The sequence below is a fragment of the Corvus hawaiiensis genome, chromosome 1, assembly GCF_020740725.1.
Source record: "Corvus hawaiiensis isolate bCorHaw1 chromosome 1, bCorHaw1.pri.cur, whole genome shotgun sequence".
NCBI classification, from domain to species: Eukaryota; Metazoa; Chordata; class Aves; order Passeriformes; family Corvidae; genus Corvus; species Corvus hawaiiensis.
Window position 1 is genome coordinate 26,546,937 of NC_063213.1, and position 27,136 is coordinate 26,574,072.

A 27,136-nucleotide genomic window follows, 5' to 3' on the forward strand; every position below is an offset into this window, starting at 1 on the left:
ATTTTAAAAAATGGAAGAAACAAAGAAAAAATGAAGACATGAAACAGTTGTGTTTAGTTTGGGGGGAAAAAAATAAACCAAAACAAAACCACCATCTTTCCCTTCCCTCCTTGGCTTTTTAAAAATATACTTGAAAATGCAACATTTGGAAAAATCTACACATGTCTAAATTTAGCGTCTGTGTTACTTTGCATTTCTTTATCACACTTTAGTCATCCATATATCATTTTGCAGAAAGCGTATGTGACAGGCTGATGCATGTCTTATTTTATAAATATTTATTACCCACTGGTGTGTCCCTATCTTTGAAGTTACAACCACTTCTCCTTTTCAGTCCATGTTCCCTCCTTTTTCTTATTAAAAAAAGAATCATGTCAAACAATTTTGTTTATGTGGAAATGCTGTGAAGACTAGTTTAGTTTTGGTTTTAGCCTCATCTTTATTTTAGTTTGCCTTGCTTCCCCCCTCACTTTTCTTTTTAGAAAGTGTAGGCCTGGAATAATAATGTAAACAGCATGATCTCTGCTGCTGTTGCATGAATGCAGCAAGGCAAACCTGGCCATTCATAGGCTCATATGCCCATGGGTCTGCCTTCACAGGGATTCACTGGAACAGCTAGGAGGACTCGAGCTTGAAGGAAATATGATTGGCCTTGAAAGAAAGCTCAGAGACAATCAACACAGGCTTTAGCTGCTCAAAATGAGGCTAATACAGTTTTGTGGTTTAACAGGAAGGGATCTTAAAAACATATTTAAAAACAAAAACAAAACACAAACAAACAAAAACAACAACAACAAAACCCAAAACCACCAAGCAGTTGGCTGCATTAGAAGGATAACCAAACTGTCTGGTTTGCTGCAGCATAAATGTATTCTTGCCTTGTGATGTACAGTGAATTCTCTCTGTCCACACAGGATCAGTGTTTTCTAATAACCTGATCCACCATGTTATTCTACCAGAGAAAGTGTGGTTATTTTACTGAGGTAAAAGTGACATAACTAACTGAGAATCAGCAATTAGCTTTTCCAATCAGAAACATGATGACCTAAAATTTATGCCTTATTTTTCTTCCCTCTCTCTGTCCCTCTAAAAAAATTGCATGTGAAGAGTTTGAGTAAGCTGGACTCAGAGAGAGCAAAAGAAAGGCCTAATTGCTGTCTTGACCGACTGTTACACCCCAGTCACTTAAATCCAGGGTTAAACCAAGGTTCTTTTGCTCTGGGTAAATGCAAAGGACAAATACTGACCAGATATTCCCAAGAGGTAACAATCACAAAAAAGTTTACTGGCAAACTATGGAAAATCAAGGATCTTTGGCAAATGATTTAGTACAACATAAAACACTTATCACAGCATAGACTAAGCCCATTCAACGTGAAAACCTTTAAACCAATTCGACATTACATACTGGGAAAAGAGAGTTGAAGAAGAAGAAAGGGAGAAAAACAGAAAGGACAGATACAGAAAGACAGACATAGCTACCAATTCCTGGGTTCCAGCAATGTAATGGATAGAAAACTCCAAGATGAAGGTAAGGTTAAGGAACAACATGCTTGCCTCATGATCAGGCTTCTTACAGCCTTGGCCCATCCTGGGCCTTTTTCCCAGATGGGACTTATGGTCTCTCGGCCACTCGGGGACTGGGACTGCCTCCAGTGTGCATGACTGACAGACACTGCGGGGCCAGGGGGTATGGGGGCAGGGCACTACCTCACCAGGGCAAGGTCTCAGCCACCCCCTACCAGACACTTCAAGCATCCCAAGATGTCTTGAGAGAAATTGTTCTGTTCAGTCTCTGACACCAAATAAGAGTTTCTGTTTTACCCTAATGTCTGCCATTCTCTTTTGATACCCAAAACCATGTCTGCATCTTCCAGCTATACCAACCAGTCTAATAAAATGTTCAGCTTGCTTTTCTTACTGATGATGCACATTTAGCTCACACTGGTCGTTATAATGCTCAACTCCCTTTCCTGAGGAACAGTTCATTTCTATGCATGCAGCTCATTTCTATGCAAGTGTTCAAGGCCAGGCTGGATGGGGCTTTGAATAAGCTGGTCTAGTGAATGGCATTCCTGCCTATGGCAGCATCTAGGACCTAGATGATTTTTAAGGTCCCTTCCAACATGAACCATTCCTTGATTCTATGATTACTGACATTCAGCTGCTCTTTCACTATTTTGTAAAGTTCTTCAACAACTCCATGCCACCACCCTTTTTTTCATTCCCTTTTTCAGATTTTCATGCTCACAGCAGAGTCCCTAATGCAGAGCCAGCCACTAATGACATCTCTCCTTTTCTTTCATCTGTTTTAATTAAAAATATTACTTGGGTGTGTCCTGTCTTTATTCTATGATGGGTTGATTTCTTTAGGAAGAGTGGGGTATCTGTAAATTCCTCCTGGAAAATCCAAGCTGACTATATCAGTGGGGGGGGGGGGGGGGGTGGGGTGGGGTGGGATTCCACAAATTTGTTTATTCCTTCATAGAAATGAAACACGTTTTCCACATAGTGAGCACACATTGACCCTTATTGTCGTTTTTTTATTTGATCTTTTAGCTCCTTCTTAGATATTATGGATTTTGCAGGCTGCTCTCATTCTTTTACAATTTTATCTAGTATGTTTTTAGAATTATTTACTGACATTTCTGTTCTTTTCAAATTTTTCTCAAATATGACTTTTTTCTACTGCCACATCATACTGACTTCTGGGCTGTTTTTCAGTACTGTGACTCTACTGCAGTGTCCCTAAATAGTCTGCAAGCTGCTTTGTAATAGCCAATACAAATACATCCCTTTTAGCTTCTTGAAGTCTTCATAAGATTTTGCAGTTTATTTTTCTGCTGTAAGAGAGAAAGGTAGCATGATGGACAAGTACAACTTACCTTCTTTATTTCAGAACAATATTATGATAACAGATTATTGAGCTGGGTTATGCATAGAAGTTTCTTCTTTTCTTCTTGTTTAGATGCTCCCTGAAGATGCCATTTATGGCAGCAAAAAAATTAATCTCTGCATCACGACCTGATGTGATTGTTACTGCATGGGAGTAATTGAAAACTCTCCCCTGTTGCTGCATTTTCGCTCTCTGCAGTCCCTCTACTTTTCCTTGGATGCTACAGACCCTCTCAGTACCTGGGTGGGTCACTGGCAGGGCAGGTCTGGTACTGGGCTGCTCTTGTTTGGACTTGGAGTTTCTATTCGTAGAGAATGTCTCTTATTTGTTGACATAATTAATTTATTTATCTGATCTCTCTTCTTCCTGTCCAGACATGTGGGGGTGGCATAAAGCTCCTATGCCTGAGGGTACTTTCTTAAGCTATAGAAATAGGCAAAGAGGAGCAAAGCCTGAAGCCTAAACCTAGAGACAATTTCACCACAACAGCTGTGTACATATGACCAGGCTGCCCACTGAAAGCGTGAGAAAGGAGTAGGATTTGCATGAAAAGGTATGCATCTGAAAGCATGCCAAATTTGAACCTGATTCATACTAAGGTAGTTTGCCATTGCTGAGAAGGGTCTGAATTGCTTCTGAGGGTTGTGTCATCTGCTAGAAATTAAAAAAAAAGAAGTAGTATGATATGTCACTTGTTAACCAGTCTGTCTGCCCAGTCTCAGATTTGTGGCCTCTGTATATTCTCCTGGTGGCAAAAGCAATGAGTGTCTGATGTCTCAAAGTGGTGCTGTATCTTTTTCTTGAATTGTGCCATCTTTGAGAATGGCATGACCCTTTGTCAGTGAAGAAGACACACCACTCAGCTGAGAACTAAGATTTAGACTTTTGAATGGGCTCCTTCAGTAGAAAGACCCTGTGAAATTGCATTCTGTAACTGGAATTTTTTTACCTCTACCCTGATTTCAGTTATCTTCACATTTTTCAAAGGTATTCAACTCTGATCACTCTCACATGCAGTTCAATGAAGTGCATGTTTCGTACCACCTTACTTACTATCTGCTCTTTTATACTCAGTGATCTTTCTTGGAAAATAGGACTTCATTTTGCTTTCAGTAAGCCGCCCAGGTCTGTAACACCCATCTGCCTTCATTAAGATCAAGCCAACAGCATCCTAACTCAGCCATAAGAGGTATTCTTCTGTGTGTCTAAGTTGTGGAGGAGCAGTCTGTTCAAGAGCCCTCTAGGGATCTCTACTAGTATCTCTTGCCAACTTTCCTCTGAATGTTTTTCTTGTTTGAATAAAGCTGCTGTGTTGATTTTGTCTGCTGTTATATGACATTCTGGAAGCCATAACTCTGTTGATATACATTTCTATCTTCTCAGAAACAGTAATTTTCTCATGTAATAGAAATTGTATGAGTGAAATATATTAAATAATGCATAGAATTGTAGAATGGCCTGGGTTTGAAGGAATCCTAAAGATCATCTAGTTCCCTGTCATGGGCAGGAACACCTTTAAGTAGACCAGGGTGCTCAGAGCCCCATCCAGCCTGGCCTTGAACACTTCCAGGGATGGAACATCCACAGCTTTTCTGGGCATCCTGTGCCAGTGTCTCACCACCCTCAAAATGAAGAATTTATTTCTGTCATCTGATCTAAATCAACCCTGTTTAGTTTGAAGCCATTGCCCCTTGTCTTGTCACTACAGGCTCTTGTATAAAGTCCTCTCCAGCTCTCTTGTAGCCCCTTTTATGTACTGGAAGGCTGCTCTAAGGTCTCCCAGGAGCTTTCTTTTCTCCAGGTTGAAAAACTCCAGCTCTCTCAGCCTGTCTTTATAGGAGAGGTGCTCCATCTGTGATCATCTTTGCGACCCTCCACTGCACTTAACTCCAGCAGGTCCATGTCTTTCTTATGCTGAAGCCCCCAGAGTTGAACAAAGCACTCCAGGTGGGGTCTCACAAGAATGGATTGAATTTGCCCATGTCCATTGTTCAAAGACAAAATAAACCCATTCCCTCTCACAGTCCTCATAAGACAAAGACACATAGATACTGTCTAGTTATGTGGACCTTTATCCCAGCCCTTTCACTTTGGGTGCTCAGTGTCACTGGCTGTTGGAGGGGAAAGGGAAACCTCATCGTTCACTTAACTCTGTCTTGCAGAGAGTATTTGGGATTCTCTAGCAGACAATGACTTTCTGCACTATTTTCCCAGTCAATGCAATTCTAGCAAAGCTGATGAGAAACAATAGTAGACAGAAGAGATGAGATCATACTGTGACATTGTGTGATACAGCTGTTTTGAAACCGTGAACCACCCAGAGGTCATAGAAGTTGGGCAGCAGGTATTTGCAAGCCATGGATTTGATCACTGTGCTATATTTCTATCAGCAGCATAAGGGAGGACAGTCACTCTGACCCCTAGGCAGTACTTAAAATCAGTCTCTGTTTGTATTTCCAGGAGACAGACAATCAGTCACTGAGGGCAGCTATAGAACTACCAAAACTTTGACTCTGTTAGCCCGGTGACAAGCACAGAAAGAATTGTGATATGCACTGAAACTAACCCAGTGACTCAATAGCCCAAGTAGTAGTGTGAAGATGCTCCTCTAAGGTAAGAAATCCACACTGAGTAAAAACTATCCATGTATCTGTTTACCAGAATAATTTGGTGTTATCCACCTTTGTATATTACTTACTTGGTCTAATTTGTTTAGGATAGTTTTTTTCAGTATAAGCAGATTGTTCCACCTGTGCAAAAGGCAGCTCTTAGTTCTCCACTGTTCTTTTCAGATGGAGCATTTCAACAAGCTTGTACAATAGCAACAGTTCTCAACAGCATTCTTAAAGGAAAAAGGAAATGTCTGGAGAAAATGGAAAACATCTGGATTGCACTATCTAGTACTGCACTCTGTGTCATGACAGAGAAAGGATAGCTCCCTGTTTTACACCTTAAGTGTAAGCTTCAGTTGTACCAGGTTAATACACTAGCAGTTGGAATCAAGTAACCCCTATGTTTTTTTTTCTCTTAGAGCAACTTCCAAATCCAGTTGGATTTGTCTTTGCTGGCAATAATAACCATAGAATCATCTACGTTGGAAAGACCTTTAAGATCATTGAGTCCAGCTGTATGAATAATGATCGTAATGAAGGGAAGAAAGCAAATATTCAAATATGTCTCAGTTCTATCCGAAACAAAGGCTTCCTCTAGCATTGATTTTTTTTAAAAAATATATTTTCAGTAAGAGGAAACCAACTCAGTTCTCCAGCCTTTGTAGAAAGGCTTTCAGTGCCTAATTATTTAAAGGCCTGCTGATAGCCATGGTAGCCCATGCTTGAGTACCGTGCAAACAATCTGTTTAACGATCAACTTTAGAATGCGTGTTTCCCAATTCTCGCCCCACTGGAATGTAGCAGAAGTCCATTTATCACCATAGGAATGCAATGACTGGTGAAAACCCTTCATAAATTCACTCTACTTTTAAATATGAGGGTATTCAGATAATTTCTCACTCAGAGCAGGAATCAGATGCTTGTAATCAGGCCTCTGATCATTTCATCTGACTACCAATCAATTTATAAACTAACCCATATGAACTGACAGACTTCCAATTTTTCATTTTTTTTCCTCAGTAATGAATATTCTCCTTTTATCTGTGTAAGCATCTAGTTCTGGATTATTTCAAGGGAACTATGGTGATAGTAGCTGAAGACCTAACGGTCTGCAGGCAAAGGAAAGTTGCAGTAGTTGGCTTTAGCTTTTGTACTCCATGTGTCTCACAAGGAGAAATGAACAACCTAAAATTCCATTACTTTTTGGGCCATGAATTCAAATGTCCATTTAACATATTCACACTGAAGAGAAAGATGTAACACTGTTCAGTCCAAAGAGGCATTATTTCCCAAGTTCCCATGAATTTCTCAACAAGGAATGCATACTAAGGAATGATCACACAAGACTTGGTGAAACTCCCTTTATTTATTTCACTTGTGTTGTTGCTGCTGTTGTATAAGAAAGAGCAAAATAACAAAAAGAACAAAGTAAAATAAAGTAATAGCTGATCCAAACATTTTTGACATGTTGAAATCCCATTCCAAATGCAAAGACTCTTTCTTTCTGCCTTTTCTTTGCATTGATTTGCACAAGCATTTTCTCTGTGAGCCAAATACATCTCTGGTATAACTTCACTGAAGTCACTGGACTTACACCAGAGGTGATTTTGGTCCTCTGTCCTGGGTAAATACAGTAGGAATAAATTGGTCACGCAGGCAGAGTGTCTGGCAATAAGTGCACTGAATGGTCCTGGCAAACCAATAGGAAAGATCTAAAATAAAAAGCCCAAATAGGTCTTTTACTTAATATAGGGCCTAAAAATCTACTGGGAGCTGCTGAATACTGCCCACTAACTGTACAAAGTATAGGTAGCATGCCTTCCAAATATCAAAATACCAGACGGAATGCCGTGAAAATAAATAACTTCTAATATAAACAAATGAGAACATATCAAACTGTTACCTCTTTAAACATAATGTAAATAAAAAAAATACCAGTCCTTCTACACAATAAATATTAAGAAACCATTGACATAGTTGAAATGTACTCATATAAATTAACAACTTTAATTACATTAGCCGAACAGACGTTGGTTAAAGCACTGCATGTAGTATGCAAAATAATAATAATAACAATAATAATAATATCAACAACAAAACACAAAATGATAAAAACAAAATAGGCTTCATAATATCTTGGCTTTCATAATTTATATATATGTATATACATATATATATAGTTGTGTGTGTATATATATATACTGTAGACATATATATAATATGTATATATATTAGATTATATATATACATATTACTATGAAGATATACATATATACATTATATGTAAAATATATATATAATGTATATATATATCTTCAACCCATTGTCAATGTATTGTTTTTGAAAGTATTTAAATACAAAGAAACCCACTGAGAAGTAACACAGATTCATTATATCTCAAAAAATAAATAGCTATAAAACCCAGAAGTGCTGCTTGTTTCTGCCCATGAAAACCTTGCTTTGAGTTGTTCACAAAAGATCAAATTATGATTTTATTTACTCATGCTGAAAATGTTTTACTCCACATGTAATCAGTGAGAGCATATGGGGGAGTAAAACTTTTTTCAGTGTAAGGAAGGGGATTAGCATCTGGTTCTTATACTGATGCACACTATTGACATGAGGTTTAACTTAAAGAACTTAATAATTTCCATCATATCTACCTACACTTCAGAAATAGAATTTTGCTCAATTTATTGATGCTGACTGGTAGCTTTCTAGGAAAGGAGACCCTCTGAAAATCAATGGCATTGCTTACAGAGTAAGGCACAATTCCACATAAGCAACTGTAGTCCATAAATTTTTAATTTTGCACGTAGACTTTACAGATGCCTGAACTTCTCTACCTAAGAGATATTGCTGCTAATCTCTACATGATCTTGTGGTGTCACTGTTAAATGAACTTGACCACTTAATTCTCAACTAAATACAAAAAAGGAGGTATATATAGTGGAGCCCTACTTTGCAGTGATTTGATAAGAGACTGCTTCTATTGAAGTCAATGGCAAAACTCCCATTTCATTCAGTTCAACAGTTTTGGGCACTAGACTATATGAGTGCACAATAATTACAAGCATCTGTAAAGCATTTCCTTTTGCTAAATCTGAAAAATACAAATACATTCAGCCCTCCCAAAGAAACATCTTAGCATGCACTTATGCCAGTTTCTTAGGCTTTGTATCCAGTGAGCATCTGACATGGAGATGGGGAAAGACAACCAAATGTGGTCAACTCTCAAGCAAGAAGATATGGAAGTACTAAACAAATACATTTCTGTGATTAAGTATATGTATTTTCAATATAAACAGTAAGTAGGTTATATGGAAAGGAATGTGTTAGTAGTTAAGAGCCTTTCTTTTTTTTTTTGGTACAATCATACCTGAAAGGAGAAGTAATTTTTTAGGCTGCATGCCCTAGAAAACTGCTTAAATATGGTAACAATTTCTAATGCTATTTTAAGTACATGCAGATTTAATTAAATCAAATTATCAGGGATGGGGTGTTTTGCTGGAATCAGTCAGTCTTGATTAACATCCCAATTTCTTATTTTACTTTATCATACATTTTTTTCATTTCCCCTTACTTTAAATAACTCTGACCACAAATCCAAACCCCATGACTGATTCTAGAGACTGGAGGGAGAAATCTTTAAAATTTGTGACCAGTATACACACACAAGTGAAAGCTAAAAAGTAGGGCTTGGGAACAGTTACTTCTTGATTTGAAAACTTTTTCTGTTTTTGGTGTAGCTATCATGAAACATGCTCACAATATCTAAAATCCTATTTTCTTTCCCTACTTGGAAGTTGTCTCAAGCTATTTTCATGTTTTTCAGGCCAGTCCCTCTTCACCACATTAAATATTCTATCAAACACAGGATCAGAATTATTTTTTAAAGGCTCTTTCTCCTTTAGCCAGAAAAACCATGAGCCTAACCTGCTTTGCTAGCAGCCAGTGGGAGTTTTGCCATTGTCATCTAGGGGAAGGTTCTGGGATTTCAGGTCTCCAGTACTAACTAATCACTGTTGAGAATAATTTTTATCAGTGTGAGCCATCTCATCTATTTCCCTTACCACTGTACTCAGCGATTCACCATGATGCAAACAGCCTCATTTAAATGATTGGATTAAACAGTGTTGGCTGTGGTGCCACTCATTCTGAATCCTTTCTCACCCTTGACAATGCCTATGGCAGAAGGAACCTGTGATCTGCCCTGGCACACCTTTACTCATGTAAGTAGTTTTACTGATCTTGTAAGGAGACCAGTAGACATCAAAGGGCCCATTGACCTGAGTAACCATTCTGGGACATCTGGTAATATGAATAGGAGTTCTGGGGCATCCAATTTTAAGGCCAAGTACAAAGACCAGTGAACTAAATGGTACTATCCTCAACAACTCTCACAGACTGTGTCCCTGCTCCTGCTGTTCCAAAGGCTGGCTCTGCTTCTAGAAAAATCAACAGAAATTCTGCCACATGCTTCAAACAAGCAGGGCCAGGAACTTCATTTAAGTTATAAAGATAAATTAGTTGTGCATCTTTTTTTTTTTTTTTTTATAATTTTCCTACTAGCATTTGGTATCCCTCCCTTTCCCCAGGAAGAAAATACAAAAACCCCAGGAATCTTCTGCAAATAATTTAGATCAGAAAGCCTTGATATTTTACAGAGCACTTTAGTGACAAATTTAGTGTTTAACCAATTATATTTTTTGAATCTTTTTTTTTGCAAATTGCAAACAAGTCTGTAAAAAATGCATTGTATAAAAAGTACATAAATGTATAACCCATTAGCTGTACTATGCAATCTAAATATTGTGGAATAAATTAGATAGAAAACTTAGCTATAAGCATGTATGCTGATATCTATTCAACAGAGGAAAGGGCTTCTTTTCTTTCTTTCTTTCTATTTTCTTTTTTTTTTATTTTCTTTTTTATCTCTATAGATACATACAAATACAGACATGCGCCCATGCGCACATACATATGCACACGCAAAGAACACACACGCACACATGCACACACAAACAGTTTTGGCTGACAAAAAATGAAGGCCCTGATTACACTGTTTAAACATGGTTCTCGCCATGAAGGTGCTAACACACTATCCCTAGCCAGTGTGACTGGGTTATATTGTGCTATATTTTTTTTTTTTTTTCTTTTTCTTTTTTTTTTTTTTTTTAACAGACTGTGCTCTCAACAAGACGGGGAGCCATGTTAGTGCTTCTTTCCAGGAGAGGCATTTAGAAGCCTGTCCCATCAGAAGGTGGCTAACTGGGGCTTGGTTTGGCAAACCTGTGAGAGTCTGAAGCTTCAGGCTCAGGGTTATCAAACTCAGTGTAAACAGGGCCTAAAGGTTTCTCCCATTCCCTCTTATCATCTCCCCCTACCCAAAGACAAATGTTGTAAGTTTAACATTCTTTTAAATATGACAGTGAAAAATTTTAAAAAAACAACAACTATCTACCTATGCCCTACGGGTTGGACCCTTCAGGTTAGGTGTTGACACTGAAAATTAGGTCTTACAGGTAATGCGCAAACCCATTAAAAGAGTTATCATGCTAGAGGGTGGTGGTTGAGAAAGCCAGTATCTCAGCAAAGACTGTATTCCAAACAGAAATCCAACCAGAAGTGCTATTTTCTGTATATTTGCAGGAGCAATGGTGGACAGGGCACAAGACTGCTTGCAATTTTATGTCAGCACTTTTTAAGTGTATACCAGCACTTTAGGTTTCTCTTGCACAAATACCATTTTGAACATGTAGACTCCCACTTGGCAGTAAGAAACAATCAATCTTTTAACATACTGTGCTTTGCACACAAACATTCATAGTTTTAAGAACAGTAAAATGAAGCCAGAAGTGCTTATACCTTGTGTACATATATATATACATACAGAAATATATACATATATATGTATATCCCTTGGACAAAGTTGTTTCCCTACAATGCACATTTGCTGTGCATCAGGGCCAAGTTTCGTTTTGTACATACAAAACAGTACGATTATGCTCAGATGGACCTCAGATCCAAGCACCTTGGATCCAAATCCCAGGGATTTTCTGGGCTTACTTCAAATGGCAATTTTATGTTGAGGGCACTATTTGAATTTAACTGGTTAACAGATATTCTAGCCTGAATATAATCAACCCACTGACTCTTAATTCAAACCCTAACTCATTACAGCTGAATGGTACCAACCACAAACAAGACTTTTTAGAGGCTTGCACAAATGTCTTTGGTGTATGTGTCTATTCATTTTAAGGTACAAAATAATAATAATTATTATAATAATAAAAATAGCTATTTTGTGTGCTGTAGCAGTTCTTGTATAGCTCACAATAAGTGCAGCTCTCAAACCCTCCCACACCCAACCACCCTCCCTTGCAAATATTTGTTAAATAAGGATTAGACAGGTCAGACACCATTGTAGTGCAAATAGTAAACGATTAAAAATTTTTTTTACAAAATATAGAAATGTTTGAATCCAGTAACTGGACAAACATGTTCCTTTCAAGTATCTCTCACTGAAGATTTTTTTAAAACAAGTTACTTCCATTTTAAAAAAAAGTCTCTCTGGTTTTTTTTTTCTTTCTCTCACAGGTAAACAGTTTCAAACCATCTAGGTTGCATAGTTCTAACAATGTAAGCACCTTTACAGAATGTAACTTTTATTCTTTCATTCATTTTTGTTCTGTTTTTTTCTTCATTTTTCCTTTTTCCTTTTTTCTTTTTTTTTTTTTTTTGTAAATGTAGTGCAGAAGATGAAGGTGTATACACCTGCACACTACTGTCCCTTGATCAATGTTATGTATGTGTATGTGTATCGTGTCTGTATGTATAGAGACATGTATATAAATACATAGCCATATATATACAAACACAAATGCTACACACCTACTCAGTTGCTCTCTAAATGTGGGGGGTAAGCGCCAGTGACTGTAGTGATCATACACATGGTTTTTCAATGGCATTTTGGACTTTGTCCAAATTTCTTCAGGTTAGATGAGCTGCTACCATGGCTCAAACTAAGGGAGAGAACAGAACTTCCTTCCCCTAGTAGTAACTAGTGTTTAGTGTACTATGTAACAGATAAGGAGCATACTGAAAGGAAGGGGAAATCCCCAACCCATACCACCATGCAGACCTATCTTATTCAAGCCCAGCTTCATGAAGTTTTCTTCCTTTTTTATAGCTGAAGTCTTCTCTGAGCCTCCTTAAGTCTTTTTTTTTCTTTTTCTTTTTCTCTCTCTCTCTTTTCTCTCTCTCTCTTCTGTTTTTGCTTATATTTCTGATGATTGATTCACTCAAGAAGGGTTATATCATGTCTGGTCTTTCCTCTTCTTGGGCTTTGGATACATTTTCTTCTCAACAGGAAGGGTCTTGCTCACACCAGCATCTACGAACAGCCACACTCCTCCACAATCATATTCTGTATGTCTTTTTTAATGATGTTCTGGCCATCATCGTAGTAGAGCATGGACATAGGCCGGAGCTTGGTGGGCACACAACATGATTTGAGGTTGGCAAAGGGGCTATGGCCCCGCATGCGGTAGTGGTTGATGACGGTGGAGTGGAAAGATAATGATGAACCAGATGTGCCTGCTATGTGGCTGGGACACTCTCCTTCGCAGTAGTTGGCATGATAACCTGTAGGAGCAATGATCCAGTCACTCCATCCTATGTCCTTGAAGCTGACAAAGAACTGCTTCTTGCAGCAGATGTTGACTTTGCCATCACACTCCAGGCCTCGTCTCCGCCTCCTGTGCTGGCGGTCCTCTGAGTGCCGGGCAAGCATCATCAAGAAGGGCCGATGTGATTGCTCCTTCTCCTCTTCTCCTGTGAATTCTCCAGCTTCCTTTTCTTTCCCTTCCCCATCATCTTCCTTTTTCTTCTTCTTGCCCAGTAGCACCAGGTTGGCTCCAGTCTCTTGACACAGGTCACAGGCAATCCGCACATCCAAAGAGCTCTTGCCTTGGTCCAGGAGTCTCTGGACACTGCTGGAGACAGGGAAAATGTGCCAAGTGCTCTTACGGGTGTCCACTGCCTTCTCTGAAATCAAAATCTCACTCTTTTCACCTTTCAGTCCCCCATCCTCCATATCTTCTGCTCCTTCGGAATTGCCTTTTGGCTGCCGCTGCTGTTGAAACAGGCGGATGGTGACTTTTGTCCTGCTCCGGTTGGCTTTGGAGACCTTCAGGAAGAGCCACACTTCAGCATGCTCCACTACCGATAATTCACTGCCTTCCTTGGAAATCTCAAAGTGCAACATTTTCTTGGCTGTGCCTGATTTGATAAATGGAAATAGACAGGAAGAACTTGTTAGTATGTCTGCTTGCATTCTATTAAAGAGACTCTGTTACTTTTTCCTCAGGCATAAAGTGCCCTACGTTACCTATTTAGCTCTTTAAATTTTATGGTTCTTCTGTTCTAACCTGCCTTTACCCCCTCCTTAGTTTGTATTTTGTGAAAATTCTCTTTTCAGAAAAGTATGTATTTTTTTCCTGCCTGTTTTCCAGCATAATATTTTAACCAGGGCATTTTTCATACTAACAATACAGTCATTAATGTAAAGCATCTCACGGCAAATAAGCATCAGTGGCTGCTAAGAGTTCATTTGCTTAAGCTGTCTTTGTGATCACTGTTAGCTGAAAGGCAAAAGTGCTTTATGATGGAAATCCATATGTACCATATGCATAAAAATCTGCACCTAATAGCTCGTTAGGGAATGAGGTCCACTCCTGCCAATTCTTTAGCCATACTTTGGAAATTATGTGGGAAAGAGGTTTACCCTTTCTCCCTCTGTAAAAAGACATCCTTCATTTGCATCTTAAAATGAGTCGTAAATGTCAATTGTTTCAAAAACAAACACATGCTAAAATATGAACCTCAGCTTTAAGAAGTTTGCAGAGTTATATTGTAAAGAATTCAGGAATTCTTTACGGATTGCAGCAGGCAGACTTTTCATCCTGTGAGATGTTAGCTGTAGATCCTGTTCCTAATTTAACACACTGTACTTGCTGTGATTATAGTAATGGTGAATACACTGAGAAATGAGCTAAAGAACTGTATAATTATGGGGATGGTTCTCTGGCATAATTGTATCAACTTGCTGAGATGTCATGATGATGATTGTGATGGTGAGGAGGTGTTTCTCGGATACAGAGCTCATATCCCTGGCAGAAGCTGGAATGAATAATGACGGCTGTTTAATGATTTGATCACTAGAGCATGAAGAAGTTAAGAGAGAATGAATTAGTTGGGGGGTGGTGGTGATATTATTTTTTCAAGAGAGGTACTTTTCTATTCTCTTGACAAAGAAAAGAGCCCTGATGATGTCTTTTGTTCCTTCTCAGCATGGAGGCCAGGATGGACTGGGGTCACAGATTTGCAATGTACAGATATCTGGCCGTAGTGAGAAAGAAACAGTATTCATAATTATCAATTTGTCATTAATATTGTTCTTGAGCTACCCATAGTTGTTTACCAGATTTTCTGTGCAGTAATTCTTCTTATCAGTGAGCCAGAACTTTGCACCCTAAAAACAGCAAGTGGTGATCAAAACAGAAGTACTCAGACACATACAGGAAGAATTGCCCTCATTGTAGCAAGGCTCTTCTCCTTGCTTCCTACTACAACTGAATTCACAAGTACGGGCTTCCTGACCATTTCCCTGCTCACCCATTCTCAGGTGAGACAGAAGTAGAGCAAAATCATGAGAGACATCTACCTTGTGTTCACTTGCAAATTCAAGGGTTGCTGATTTCTGAAGTTTGTAGGCAGGCTGTGCTGCACTTTGAGCTACCTGTAGCTTTTATTCTCTCTGAAGTACTGGCACTGACACATTCAGCTTTCCCTCGTGGCATTCCCAGGTCCAAGAGAGACACATTTCAGAATTACAGTGTCCAAAGGGCACAGTGTTTTGTTTTTGTTTTCCCTCTAAGTGAGGGTGTGAAACTGTAGACTTTAACTGTCACTGAGATATGGAAACACATGGTTTGTGTTAACTGCTTCTCACAGATGGCTGATGCCAGTCTCCAGAGTGAGTTACATTTACTTCTCAGGGAGCTACGTGAACCAGCGGGACTGTGCTTTAGAAAAGGAAGTAGCTTATAAAAAAGACAGAGCAAGCTGACCAGTACCATGAGGCATGATGGAGTTACACTTTTTCTATTATTTTTTAATTGATTCATTCAATAATGACTGAATGGATAATGCTGGGTTTTTTCCATTCTGGAAATCAAACGATGTCAAATCTGCCAGCTGTGTTGGGGCAGAGGTCAGGTTATAGACACTAATCTCACTCCTGACTCAGTTTCAGAGCATGAAGAGCTGTACAATGATGTTCCTCCAGTCCGAAGAAGTCTGGTCCAAAAGGCTGGTTGCCTTGTATGCGGCAATATTAGAAATAGCGTTCTCTATGAGAATTGATATGTCTTAGGCCTGTGAGGACCAGCCAGCCTGTGGCTTTATTCCTCCTGACTCTTTCTTCTAAAGCAAGCTTCTAACTTGTGGTTATCCCTTTTCAGTCCTGATAAATCCTTTCTGAGGGGGACCTGGGCTTCAAGGGAACCTGAAGGCAGGTGGTGTGCCAAGGATGGGTTGCTGCCAACCAAGACTCTCCATCCAGCCCATTCTGCTTGCTCTCTCTACCCAAGCAAACCTTGGTGGAAAAAAGGTGGGTTAGATCAAGTTGCAGAAGGTGTTCTGGCAACCAGCAGCCTCTTCCCAGCTGCTCTCTTTCCCCCAAGCTCACAGACTGGTGTGTGGAATAAGCATGTATTGCTGGGAATTACCGTACTTATTTTCTATTCTTGAGAAACCAAGCTGGGCACAGACAGCAGTTCTGAACTAGCAGGGGTCCTGTGCATGAGCAAATCAACTGTGCTGGGTGCATGAGCAGATCAGCTGTGATGGATATGGACAAAAAACCCTAATCTGGTAATCTGCTCTGGAGAAAGCAGGCAAGGTGTGCAGATGTGGCTCAACAGTGGAAGAAGCTGTATGACCCATCTAATCCGAAAAGCCAGGCAGCCCTGCATTACAGAATAACCTAATGCTGTTAAGTGATAGTGCATGGTATTTCACATTCTGCTATTTCCATGCTAGTGAGAGTTGAAAATAGTTACGAAGTGACATATCTGCAACAGCAAATATTCATATTACCTTATGCACTGGCCAGAAGCACAGTGATGCAAGCACTCTTTTTGACAAATATTACATGAAAGAAACAGGACCTCAAGAGCCCTCTTAAATAGCTTTTCAAATGCTCCTCTATGTGTGAAAGTAGAATTCGTCCTCATTACTAAAAATATTTGAACAGTATGGTAAAAGTACATGAGTACTTTAATTTTCTTTACTTGAGGGAAGTGAGCTTGAGCAAGGTAGCCTAAAAGATGTCCTTATACAGGAATAACAGCCTCCTTGTAGGTTGTTAGCTACAATAACAGCCTCTCTGGATGTGTTTAGCTACATTTTCAGAAACAAATGGTAGATTAAGATTTTAAAGAAAAAAGATGCAGGAAGCTTATCTGGGCCTAATATTTCTGAATGAAACAAAATCCTGAAACCTGCATAGCTAATAAAAGGTTTTATAGCAATTAAAAAACACTTTCCCTTTCATAGGTCTTTTTAGAAGGAGACTGGGAATGGTGCAAGGTTGAGGATAAAAAGCATGCTTTCACATTAGGAAAAAATGAAGCTTTTCTGAATTCTCTCCACATTCACAACTAGTTTGTTACGATCACACAGCACAAATGGTATGAATCCTGCAGTTTTTAAGAGGTCACTGTTCTCAGACAAGCTCATTTTGAAATTAGAGTTTGGCCTGTGCTAAAACCAATTGAGACCCTAGGATCTGGCTTATTGTGGTTATACATTCACTTTATAACAGCATCTTTGTTTCCAAATGGTTCAGTGCTACAATAAAATAAATTCTTCAAGTGTTCTGAGACAAAAAAAAAAAAAAAAAAAAAATCTGTATTTAGTTTTCTCCAGATATTTCTTAGGGATGTAGCAGTCTTTCCTTTTAGGTCTGAATTAATGGTCAGGATCAAAGCTTTGGAAATATATACTGTTCATCAAACTGAAGGTAAAAGGGAGATTCCTGAAATATGGGGGTGGTATCACTTTCATAATTACATTTCATTTACCCTTCTGTCCTGCCTTTACATTTGCCACAGCTGATTTGCAAGGGTCTTTTTCCATTTCTAATCATCCTGCTCCTCCTGCCTGACTACTGTGGAAAGACCCACAGCCCGACAGTGATAATACCTTCATCACTTCCATGCTCATATAAACAGCAATGTCAACAGTCTGGATTGTTATCATAGCAGAAAGCAGCTGAAAAAGGAGACAAGGGATTACTTTGGGCCCCTTTTGATTGCTTTTCCGCGTTTCCTTTTCCCAAAACTTTGGAGAGGCCACCTCTCTGCTTTACCGCTGAGCAAATTCCCTTCCAGGAGGAGGGCTGTGATGCCAAAGGAGCAGTCTAGCAGGGCGAGTGACACCAGCAAATGATGTGAGAAATGGTTAAAAATACAAGCTCTAAGAAGTAGTGCATATATGGTAAAAGGTTTAATGGAAGGAGTTACTGAATGGAAAGAAAGTGTAGCAGTATATATAGCATGGGAGTTTGCTCATATCTGGTTTTCTCTTCACTAGTGCTCGCGCACCTTTTTAGGAGAGAAACCTGAACATGCAAGCAGAGGGGAGCCTGCACAGGTACCCTCCTCTCCACCTCTGGAAGGGCTGGCCAGGGCTCATGCACAGGACTCTGCGGTCAGCACCTGCTCCCAAGCAGCACATGGGTGACGACCATGGCACAGGAGCCGGTGGAGAGACTGGCAGAACCCTTGAGGGCCCAGGCACAGGGGGACTGGAGGGACAGCCCTGCATGAGGTAGCTCATGCTGTGCTCAAGCAGGAATCTGCAGCTCCAGCGTGCTCTTCCTCTGAGGCTAAGGATCCTTCCTTCAGTATGGCTGGCTTTAACTATGCAGTTGAAGTTCCTTTATTTTCAATTTGCAGCAGGATTCAAGATCAAGCCCTGTTAGTTCAAGCTGTATATGTATACTAGGTAGGGTTGAAGCTGTACAATTGAGAGTATCTTTTTTTGAGTAAAATGCAAAGATATTAAAATTTTTTTAACCATATTAACCTGTAAAATTATTAAGGCTTTTTTTTCCATAATGAAAGTGATTATCCTTTCTGACATTATAACGTGGCTTATTCTTAATTTCTCTTAATACACAGGATTTATTTTCCTTTGAAAAATGCTCATTGTGTAAGAAGGTGCTGTCTCTTTAAATTTCTATGCTTCACCGGTGCTTAATTTTGAAACATTTTTACATTATACTGTAAGTGAACTGTTTTTCCATACAAAGCAAGCTTTTTTTTCCTTTTTTAGTTGCTAACTTTACTACTGCCTATGTTTAGATTTGGGGGAATTTGTACTGCGTGCCAATCTGTAATTACATTCAAAAGCATCCTTCCCTTCACTTCTCATTTCCGTTCCCCAGGAGACAGAAAAAAATAGGTTACTAGAAAGGTTCCTCTAAAGAGAGTGAAGAGAAGAGCATGGTTATTGAGAGATAATTGCTCAAAATGTTTACTAATGAGTGACCACTGGAGTTAGATGAATTCTTTGCAGCGTAGAATTTATTCAGTGAATTTAGTGTTATTGTCTGGCAATTATCCCCTAGGCAGACTGATTATTACAAATGTCCTATTGCCACAATTAGACAGTGGCCATTTCTGTGAATGCATTTCAGCCTATGGATTACTGGCGAATGATTTATTCTGATTATTCATTACCCAGCATATGTGACTGTTCATCCAGGTTGCATACTTTCATTACTGCTCCCCTACTCTTATCTCTTACAGTGGGAGGAGAAATTATGGCACAATTAACAAATACCTTATCTTTATGCTCACCTACCATTAGCTGCCAGAAAAGGGAGATTTTGTTGTAAGAGAAAAATAAACCGAAAAAGAAAATCAGGAGAAGAACTATTCCCCAAGCATTCGTGGGGGGAAGAAAGCAGCAGTGGCTTTATTTAAATACTTTTTCTTGAAAAGTTAACCCAAAGAGGCATTGACAAGGTCATTCAGAATGTGAAATAATTCAGTTCTGGTGAACCTTGACTCTTCTCTGCTATTTTGTTAGGAGGGAAGCACTTTACATCCACAGCTTTGAGTTCTTTCCAAATTGAAAGCCCTTCCCCCACATGGCTTTAAATATTTAGAAACAAAAAAGGTGTTTGTTTGGTTGAAGGTTTTTTTTTTTTTCCACTTGATTTCTTCATTTACGTCTAAAATAACTCAAGCGAAGTTTAGGGTCATTTGCACCAGTAAAATATTCAAAGGTAAAAACAATACCAAGTCTTTGTCTTTTTTTGAGAGGGCAATTTTTTTGTGCATACTTGTAATAATTTGCTGTAAATTCTAAAATTAAGTGGATCAGAGGCTGCCAGTCTGTTTTCATTAAAATATTTAATTTCTGTGCATTAAGGCCCAAATCCCAAGCCCACTGAAATGAGTAACAGAACTTCCAGTTGCTTCCAGTAAACTAAGCTTCAATCCTAAATCAATGTTGCAAAGCTCTGCTGTATTAAATGAGATTGCCTTCTTATAGGCATACCTCTATATATAGATATAGATATAGATAAAAGAACTCCTCAGATGAATCACTTACATGTATGAAAGGTAGATATATCCTGCACAGAGGAAAATACATGAATGCACATTCTTATCTGCAGGAATAGTATGGGTACCGGCACAGGTATATAAGCATGTCTGCTCTGGCACACCTGTATGTAAGGACATAACTGTGCTTATACACACATACAGGCAAATACATATTCAGATATTCCCTACTGTACTTGCATACAAAACTGTGGGCCTGGCTACACACAGAGATGGACACATACAGTATTTTCCGTCTCTCAGGTATGTTTTTCTAAATGGTTTCCACCTTCCTAGATTAATCTGTGCTTTCTCAGGTTCTTCTTTAAACCAACCTACCCCCCTGAATTCTCACATTTTCATACAATGAAACAGATTAATACCGAATGGCTTTCCTCTTCTGGAAGTAACTTGCTTTGATTTGCAAAACTTGAAATCTTTGATTTGGTATGCCAAAGGGAAATAAAGAAAAGAACAACAAGAAAAAACAGGCTTGTTTTCTAAAAGCTGAGGAGACTGTATTTTAAAAAAAAGATGTGAACAAATCATCTCAGATGATGATTCACGGTCACATTTCTCAGTATCTTGTAAAAAAATAATATAATTTCTGGTCTCTCTATATTTCCAGCACTTCTAGCATTCCTCAGTTTATCTTTTATCCCTCTGCCTATTTCCTTCCTGCATTATTTTCCTTGCAGATTTTCACTCCAGTGAATCCCTGCCTTTTAAATAAACTAGAAGAGAGAAACCAGCCCCACTCAGAGCAGCTACAGATAAGCATAAAGATCTCTGGGATTCAGAATCCAATTAGGTAAAATAAGAGTTTGCAGGAAGGTTGCCTCGTGTGCAGCAAAAAGCCTTTGGAGTGTGCCCTCTCGTGGCCATTCTTTATTCAGCATGAATACCTGTACCCTTAAATACAATTATTTTCAAAAGACAATTGTTGACATTATTCAAAATATATAAACAATACATCCTTTGTTTTTTTCTCCTGAACTGCCAGCTTGGTTGTATAGGGTAGGTATCTTCTGGGAAAAGACATGAATATGTACATACATGTATCCATCTGCACATGCATGTAGGCATCACATGATCAAGTCAGTTCACCTTGAATTCTGTATGAAGTGGTACAAAACAGTAGAAGTAGTCTAAATAGCTGGCAGATGTCTCTTTTTCTTTTTTTTTCCTGGCTTTTCTCCTGATGATAAACCTTTAGATTTCAGTATTTCCATCCCGTAATTCCTATCACCTTCTCAGAGGCTGATGTTAGCAACCCATTTCATTGGTAGTTTAGTTGCCAGGATCAAATTCAGTTGGCAAAATCCCAGATTTGCCTAATAAGCTGTCTACATAAAATAATGAATAAGTTAGTAGCCAATCATATTTATAAGTAATGAGTATCTCTGTTATTGAACCTGTTGGATTTGCTTGTCACAAAATTATATGACCCCTCTCCTCAAAAAACTGGTTTTAAGACCTTGAAGTAACACAGAGAACTCTGGCACAGCTACCCTCACAGCAGAACTAATCAAGGTTAGTAACTTAGTTTGATATGCAAGTAGAAAGTAATTTTCATGTTTTACTTGTAAAAGTGCCAAAGAACAGTAGGGTGCATTTGTAACTTTTGCCCAATACTCACAGTCATTAGTTTTGCAGAGATCTGTCTGGATTTGTTAGCTGTGAAAACTACCTGGCAACTATTTTGCTGATTTCCTGGACATAACTACACCTGTGCTTCAGACAAGTTTACTGCATTTATTTCCCCTCTAACTGTCTGAAGTCTGTGCTTGTTTGAATTTTGGTCTATTTTAGAAAATAGCAGTCTCAAGCCAGAGCCACATGCACAGGGCACTGTTTGTTCATTCACTCCATTTCTTTGTGTCTTTGACAATATGGCTGATGAAAGATGGAAATACTAATTTTTTACAAAGGCTAGTAGTAAATGTGGCTTCTGAAAGGCATGGGGAAAGGCTGGTTTATGTCAAGCCATACCCAAAGAAACAAGAAGCCTAAAGTCTTATTTTGCTTTTTATAGACATTTATTTGATACAATATGAGATGTTTTCATTAATTTTCATTGATTTCTTATTGCCCTCTATCGAGGCAGAGTGAGTTTGACTTTAAAAGCAGGAAACCTGGCTGTGAGTGGAACATGTTTGTTCTCCTGCTTGGTGTTTAAACTTCTTCATGCTATTCCCAGTTCCCACAGAATGAGTGGAGACTGTCCCTGTGGCTATATTCTATTCCTGTCTTTTTAATTCATACTTCCTATATGACACACTTGCCTTTGTTTTGGCCTCACTTTCCTTTTCAGGAAAAGATCAGTTTAATATTTGACAGGCAAAACTACCAGTGCATGAGAGCACAGGATCTCAGGTAGAGTTTACTTAAGTTGTTGCAGCATTGGCACCTGTAAAATGTGGTAGATCCTCTGATGTTAGCAAGTCACCAGATATGAATGGCTGTAGATGAAGAATACGCTTAAGTTATCTGAAATTACTCCACAGAGTGGATTTATCATTTCCATTATAAGCCCAAACCAGAGCTTGGTTTCTAGGTTGCTAATTGTCCCTCCCTTGTCCCAAATCAAAGACTAGCAGGTATGGAAAAAAGGAACAGAGCAGCCCTCCCGCCTGGGCTTTCAGGATCATCTTAGTATGAAGGAAGAGAACTGCAGCAGGGAGGAGAAGGCATGAGAACACAGCGGATGCCCTTGTCCTGCAGCTCCATAGTGTAAGTCCTCTTCAAGTAATTTGTCTAGCAGCAGTAGGACAACGCTATGTAAATCATGCCGAGTGACGTGTCAGTGTTGGTTGCTGGTGGCGGGGATCCGTGGCAGGATGATTGGCCAGTGTGTGGGCAATGGCATGATTTTTGCTGCTCACATGACCCTAAGAGCCAATGGCTTTGGGAGCTGCTGTTGGAGGGTGTTGTACAGAGTAGGCATATATCAAATTCCAAATTCCTTTGTGTCAGAGCTCAGGAGAGACAATAATGTGTTTACAAATGATTGCAACTCACACAGTGAAGAGAAACCACTGTTCATGCCATATGTGTTCCACTGTGCTCAGAGCGAGCTGCTGAAAACCAGGTGGGGAATCTGACTCATAGACAGCTTAGAGGTTTCCTTGCTTTTATAAATTCATTTCTAAACTAATGTTGAGCTACCCCTGCTTCTAATGACCTCTGGCATTGACACCTTCTCCCTGCTTTCTGAAGAGGAGGGGATGGAAAAAGTGAAAAGCCTGAGCTCTCATGCTGAAAGAACTGATAGTGTGTATATTGACAAGGATTCCAAAGGGAAGGGCTCCTTGTACAGTTGGAAATCAGACAGCCAGCAGGAATGTCTGCACTTAAAAGCATGCACACTTCTTGTGCATGGCTTCCCTGCAATCAGAACGTCTGAGTCAACAGGTTTTCAGGACTGGAAACTCTGAGTGTTGTCTTAATTGTTTATACTGCTGCAGCAAACTTTTAAACAAAAATGCTTGGAGTTCCTTTGCATACTTTGCCTACCATATGCTGTACCAAACAAAACAATGACATTCTTTTAAAACCGTCTTGGCAACAGGAAAAATGCTTTGGCTAGACAGCATCATAAAAAGTTGCTGTTAGTTAGATGATAGACTTATTGCAAGTAACTGCTATTGATGCATGCATTAACATACTCATGTACACTAACAGATATATATGCAGATATATATACATTGAATTAAGATGGGTTCTGGTCCTATTCATGGAGGAACAAGATAGCAAAGTACAACTTTAGAGCTGTTTCCTATAGGCAGTTGATGTGAGTCTTAAGACTTTACTTAGTAAATATACATATATTCTGAGCTCCTACTGCCTAAGAGTTAGGGGAAAAGAACTGTGAGAGAGTTCAAAATACACCCTACCAAGGTTGCATTTTTTGGCACAAGTGTTTTTAGGAGCAGAATCTTTTTTCCAGTATGCAGAAGTCTGCATTACAAATTGGATCAGCTACAGCAACTTGTCCAGTTCTATTGAAGTCATCTGACAGTCTCTGCAACTCTTTATTGCCGAAGATGCTGTGTTAAATTTAAAAAAAAAAAAAAAAAGACAAAAAAAAAGAAGGAAAAAACCCACAAAAAAACCCCTCTCACTTCTAAAACTTAAAGCTGCTTCATCTGATTTTATAACTTCCGCTATAATTTTTACATGAAAGGGTTGTTTCTGAAGTAGTTTTCAGTTCACTTTCTGTCTTGATAACTCCCCAAAAGGCTACAGCCTTTTTTCTTTCACCATCAACTCTGCAATCCAGCCCTTAACTGCAAGTACTCTGGATTTACAGGCACAGTTTGGAGGACCCTGCTGCAGCCTGACTTTATGTTCAAGGTTGGTTGAGAGCTTCCTCCCTGTGTGACTGACTGTGCTTAGCAAGTGTAATCTGTAGCCAAGACTGTCAGAAAAATCAAATTCCTTCAGAGTCCTACCCCCCCATCCCATTCCTCCTTCTCCCTTCCCCCAAGTCTCATCCTACAACCTTGCAGAAAACATTACTGCTGAGGAGAAGAAAATAAGTTAATTGCAGTTTTTGCACAAAGAATATTTTTCAGTTTGGGCACAAAAGATATTTTACAGTTTTGTTTTTCAAGCACTCACCTGATTCTGCAAAAGTGATGATTTCTGAGGTTTGCTCCACAACTTCATTCATTTCAGCTCTTCTTCCAACATCATCCTCTATTTCCACATAACCATCCTCTCCCACCTTTCCCACGTGGAGTTTTTTGATGGCATTTAAAAGTGCTGCCTTGGGCACTGGCTGGGTGATATTAGGTCTGTCCCTCAAGTGCAACATGTTCAGTATGTGCTTCTTTACTGCTTCCACCATCTCAGGCTGTGAGCTGGGCACATCCTTTGAGAGCGTGGCGAGGGCACATGATGGACAGTCAGTGACTGAACTGTGCCCCTCGGATCCTGGGGTTGGGGAACTCCTCACTATAATCCAGCAAAGCACCAACAGAAATCCTCTCTTCCAAAGCAAAGGCATCCTGGCAGCAAAAGTTGTTGTGATTCCCTTTTTAAAAGGCCCTGCTTTTCCTCCCCCTTCACGAACAGTTTTTTGGGGGCTGGTTTAGTTTGTTTGTTTGTTTGTTTGTTTTTCCTTCTCTTCAGCAAATTCTCTGGAACAAGAACCAAAAGTTTTCTGTGAAGTTTTGTTTGCAGGTTCCCTCTCTGAATGCAGTAAGTGCTGTAGATGTTTGTGGCTGTCAGGGAGAAGAGTTCTGACTCTGTCTCAGAGTAGGAGAGAGACACAGAGAGAGGGAGAGAGAGAGAGAGGACGGATTGGCCTAAAGTGAGTGAGTGAATGAGAGAGGGAGGGAGTTTTGTCTGTGAGTAAAGGCTATGATTAGGAAGGGGGAGGAACAGGCAGGCTGGCTTCCTTATGCTCATTGCTCCCCTAACACACACCTCTCTTCAAATATCACTACTCGTGGTTCCTTCCCTCCCCCCTTTCTAAAATATCTTCTCATTTCTGTAAATTTACTCTTTTTTTTCCCCTTTTTTTCCCTCTCTGTTTGACCCTCCTCCCCCTCCCCCCCCCAGCTGTCATTCCCCCCTTTTTTTCCCTTTCTTTTTGTTTTGTTTTGTTTGTTTTATTCCTTCAACAGTATCACTGGCTTAACTAAACAGAGGAAACATGAATGAATGAAAAGAGTGAAATCTCTAACGAGCACCTTGCTCTTGGTCCTGCCTGGTATTGTTAGGGATAGCAGGAGATGTTAAATAGCTTGTGAATGAGACGGGAATGAGGGCAGGGGCTCTGAATATTTTGGACAGAACATTATTTTGCCTGGAGTAGAAGAAAAAAATCTTTTCTGCTCATTTCTGAGTGCTGGGGGTTATCAACACTGGCAAGAGATCTGACAGGCACAAAATAACACTGTTGTTTGGAGGGCTCTGTAATACATGATACACTCCCCAGCTGCAATATGCAGTCAGGCACTGAAAGCCTAAGCAGGAGCTGGTACAGCACATATATGTGACATGCTATGGTAGTGCCATGTAATATCCCTACTTCTATGCTAGTCTGTGCCTGGAAGTTCTCGGGTAGATATATTTAGGTTTGGGGTTAATCAAGCAATGCCTGAAAAATGCTTTGAAGGTGAAAAGTGTTACATGTCATCTGGCCAAATCATACTTGCTTCTGACTCAGGCAAATCCCTCATCGATGCCAATAATAATTCTGTCTGAGTGAAGGCTGAGTAAGATCTTCTACATTTGGCCCATTGTTATTAGAAGGTACTTATTACTTCATTCATTTAAATCACACAGAGCAATCATAATATTAGAATAAGACACTGGAAATCAAAAGAAATCTAAAGCACTACAAGAAGCAGAAGTTTCAACCAGTGTTGGTAGCCCCTTGTCATTTTATGTCTAGGAGGACTTTGCTCTGCAGTGAAAATGCATTCCCTGTGCCACTGCCATGGCTTCAGGTTGCCCTTACATTCTGTATCCTCTCTGTTCTGTTCCTTACCCAGCAAAGTTGAAGTTTGCAAACTCACATTTGAATTTGGTAATGGAAAAATGACAGCTGTAACTATAACTTTTGAGATTCTTCCCCTCCAGGCATTAACTTGTACAGATTTTCTTAGAGCAGCTTCTTCTTTTTTAGTGTTTACCCTCTTTCATTTAATTCCTTTCATTCTCTCTCTCACACACCTCTGTCTTCTCAGATGGGCTTACCTCCTACCCAGCAAATATTCCACTCCCAGTATATTACTGTCAACCATTGTATTTCGCTGTGGAAAGGAGTAATTTATAAATATAAGCATTGAAAGGTCTGTAATTTCCATGAGATGACTACAGGCACATGGGCTAAGAGACAGGCAAGGAATTATAGTTAGAGCAAATGAAACATACAGAAGTAATTGAACAACAAACCAAAGTCTTACAAATGTTATATATTGCAAGTCCTTTTC

At 39.4% G+C, this 27,136-nt stretch overlaps 1 protein-coding gene across 1 annotated transcript; it reads right to left on the bottom strand.

Annotated features, from left to right (window-relative positions):
* Positions 1–7,824: 7,824 nt before the first annotated feature.
* On the bottom strand, positions 7,825–25,377 carry INHBA (inhibin subunit beta A). Its single transcript, XM_048297408.1, has 2 exons — positions 24,813–25,377; positions 7,825–13,791 (listed from the first exon to the last, which is right to left on the bottom strand). Exons 1-2 carry the CDS (start codon positions 25,198–25,200, stop codon positions 12,905–12,907), a joined length of 1,275 nt encoding a protein of 424 aa, XP_048153365.1. The 5' UTR covers positions 25,201–25,377; the 3' UTR covers positions 7,825–12,904.
* Between the last annotated feature and the right edge of the window lie 1,759 nt (positions 25,378–27,136).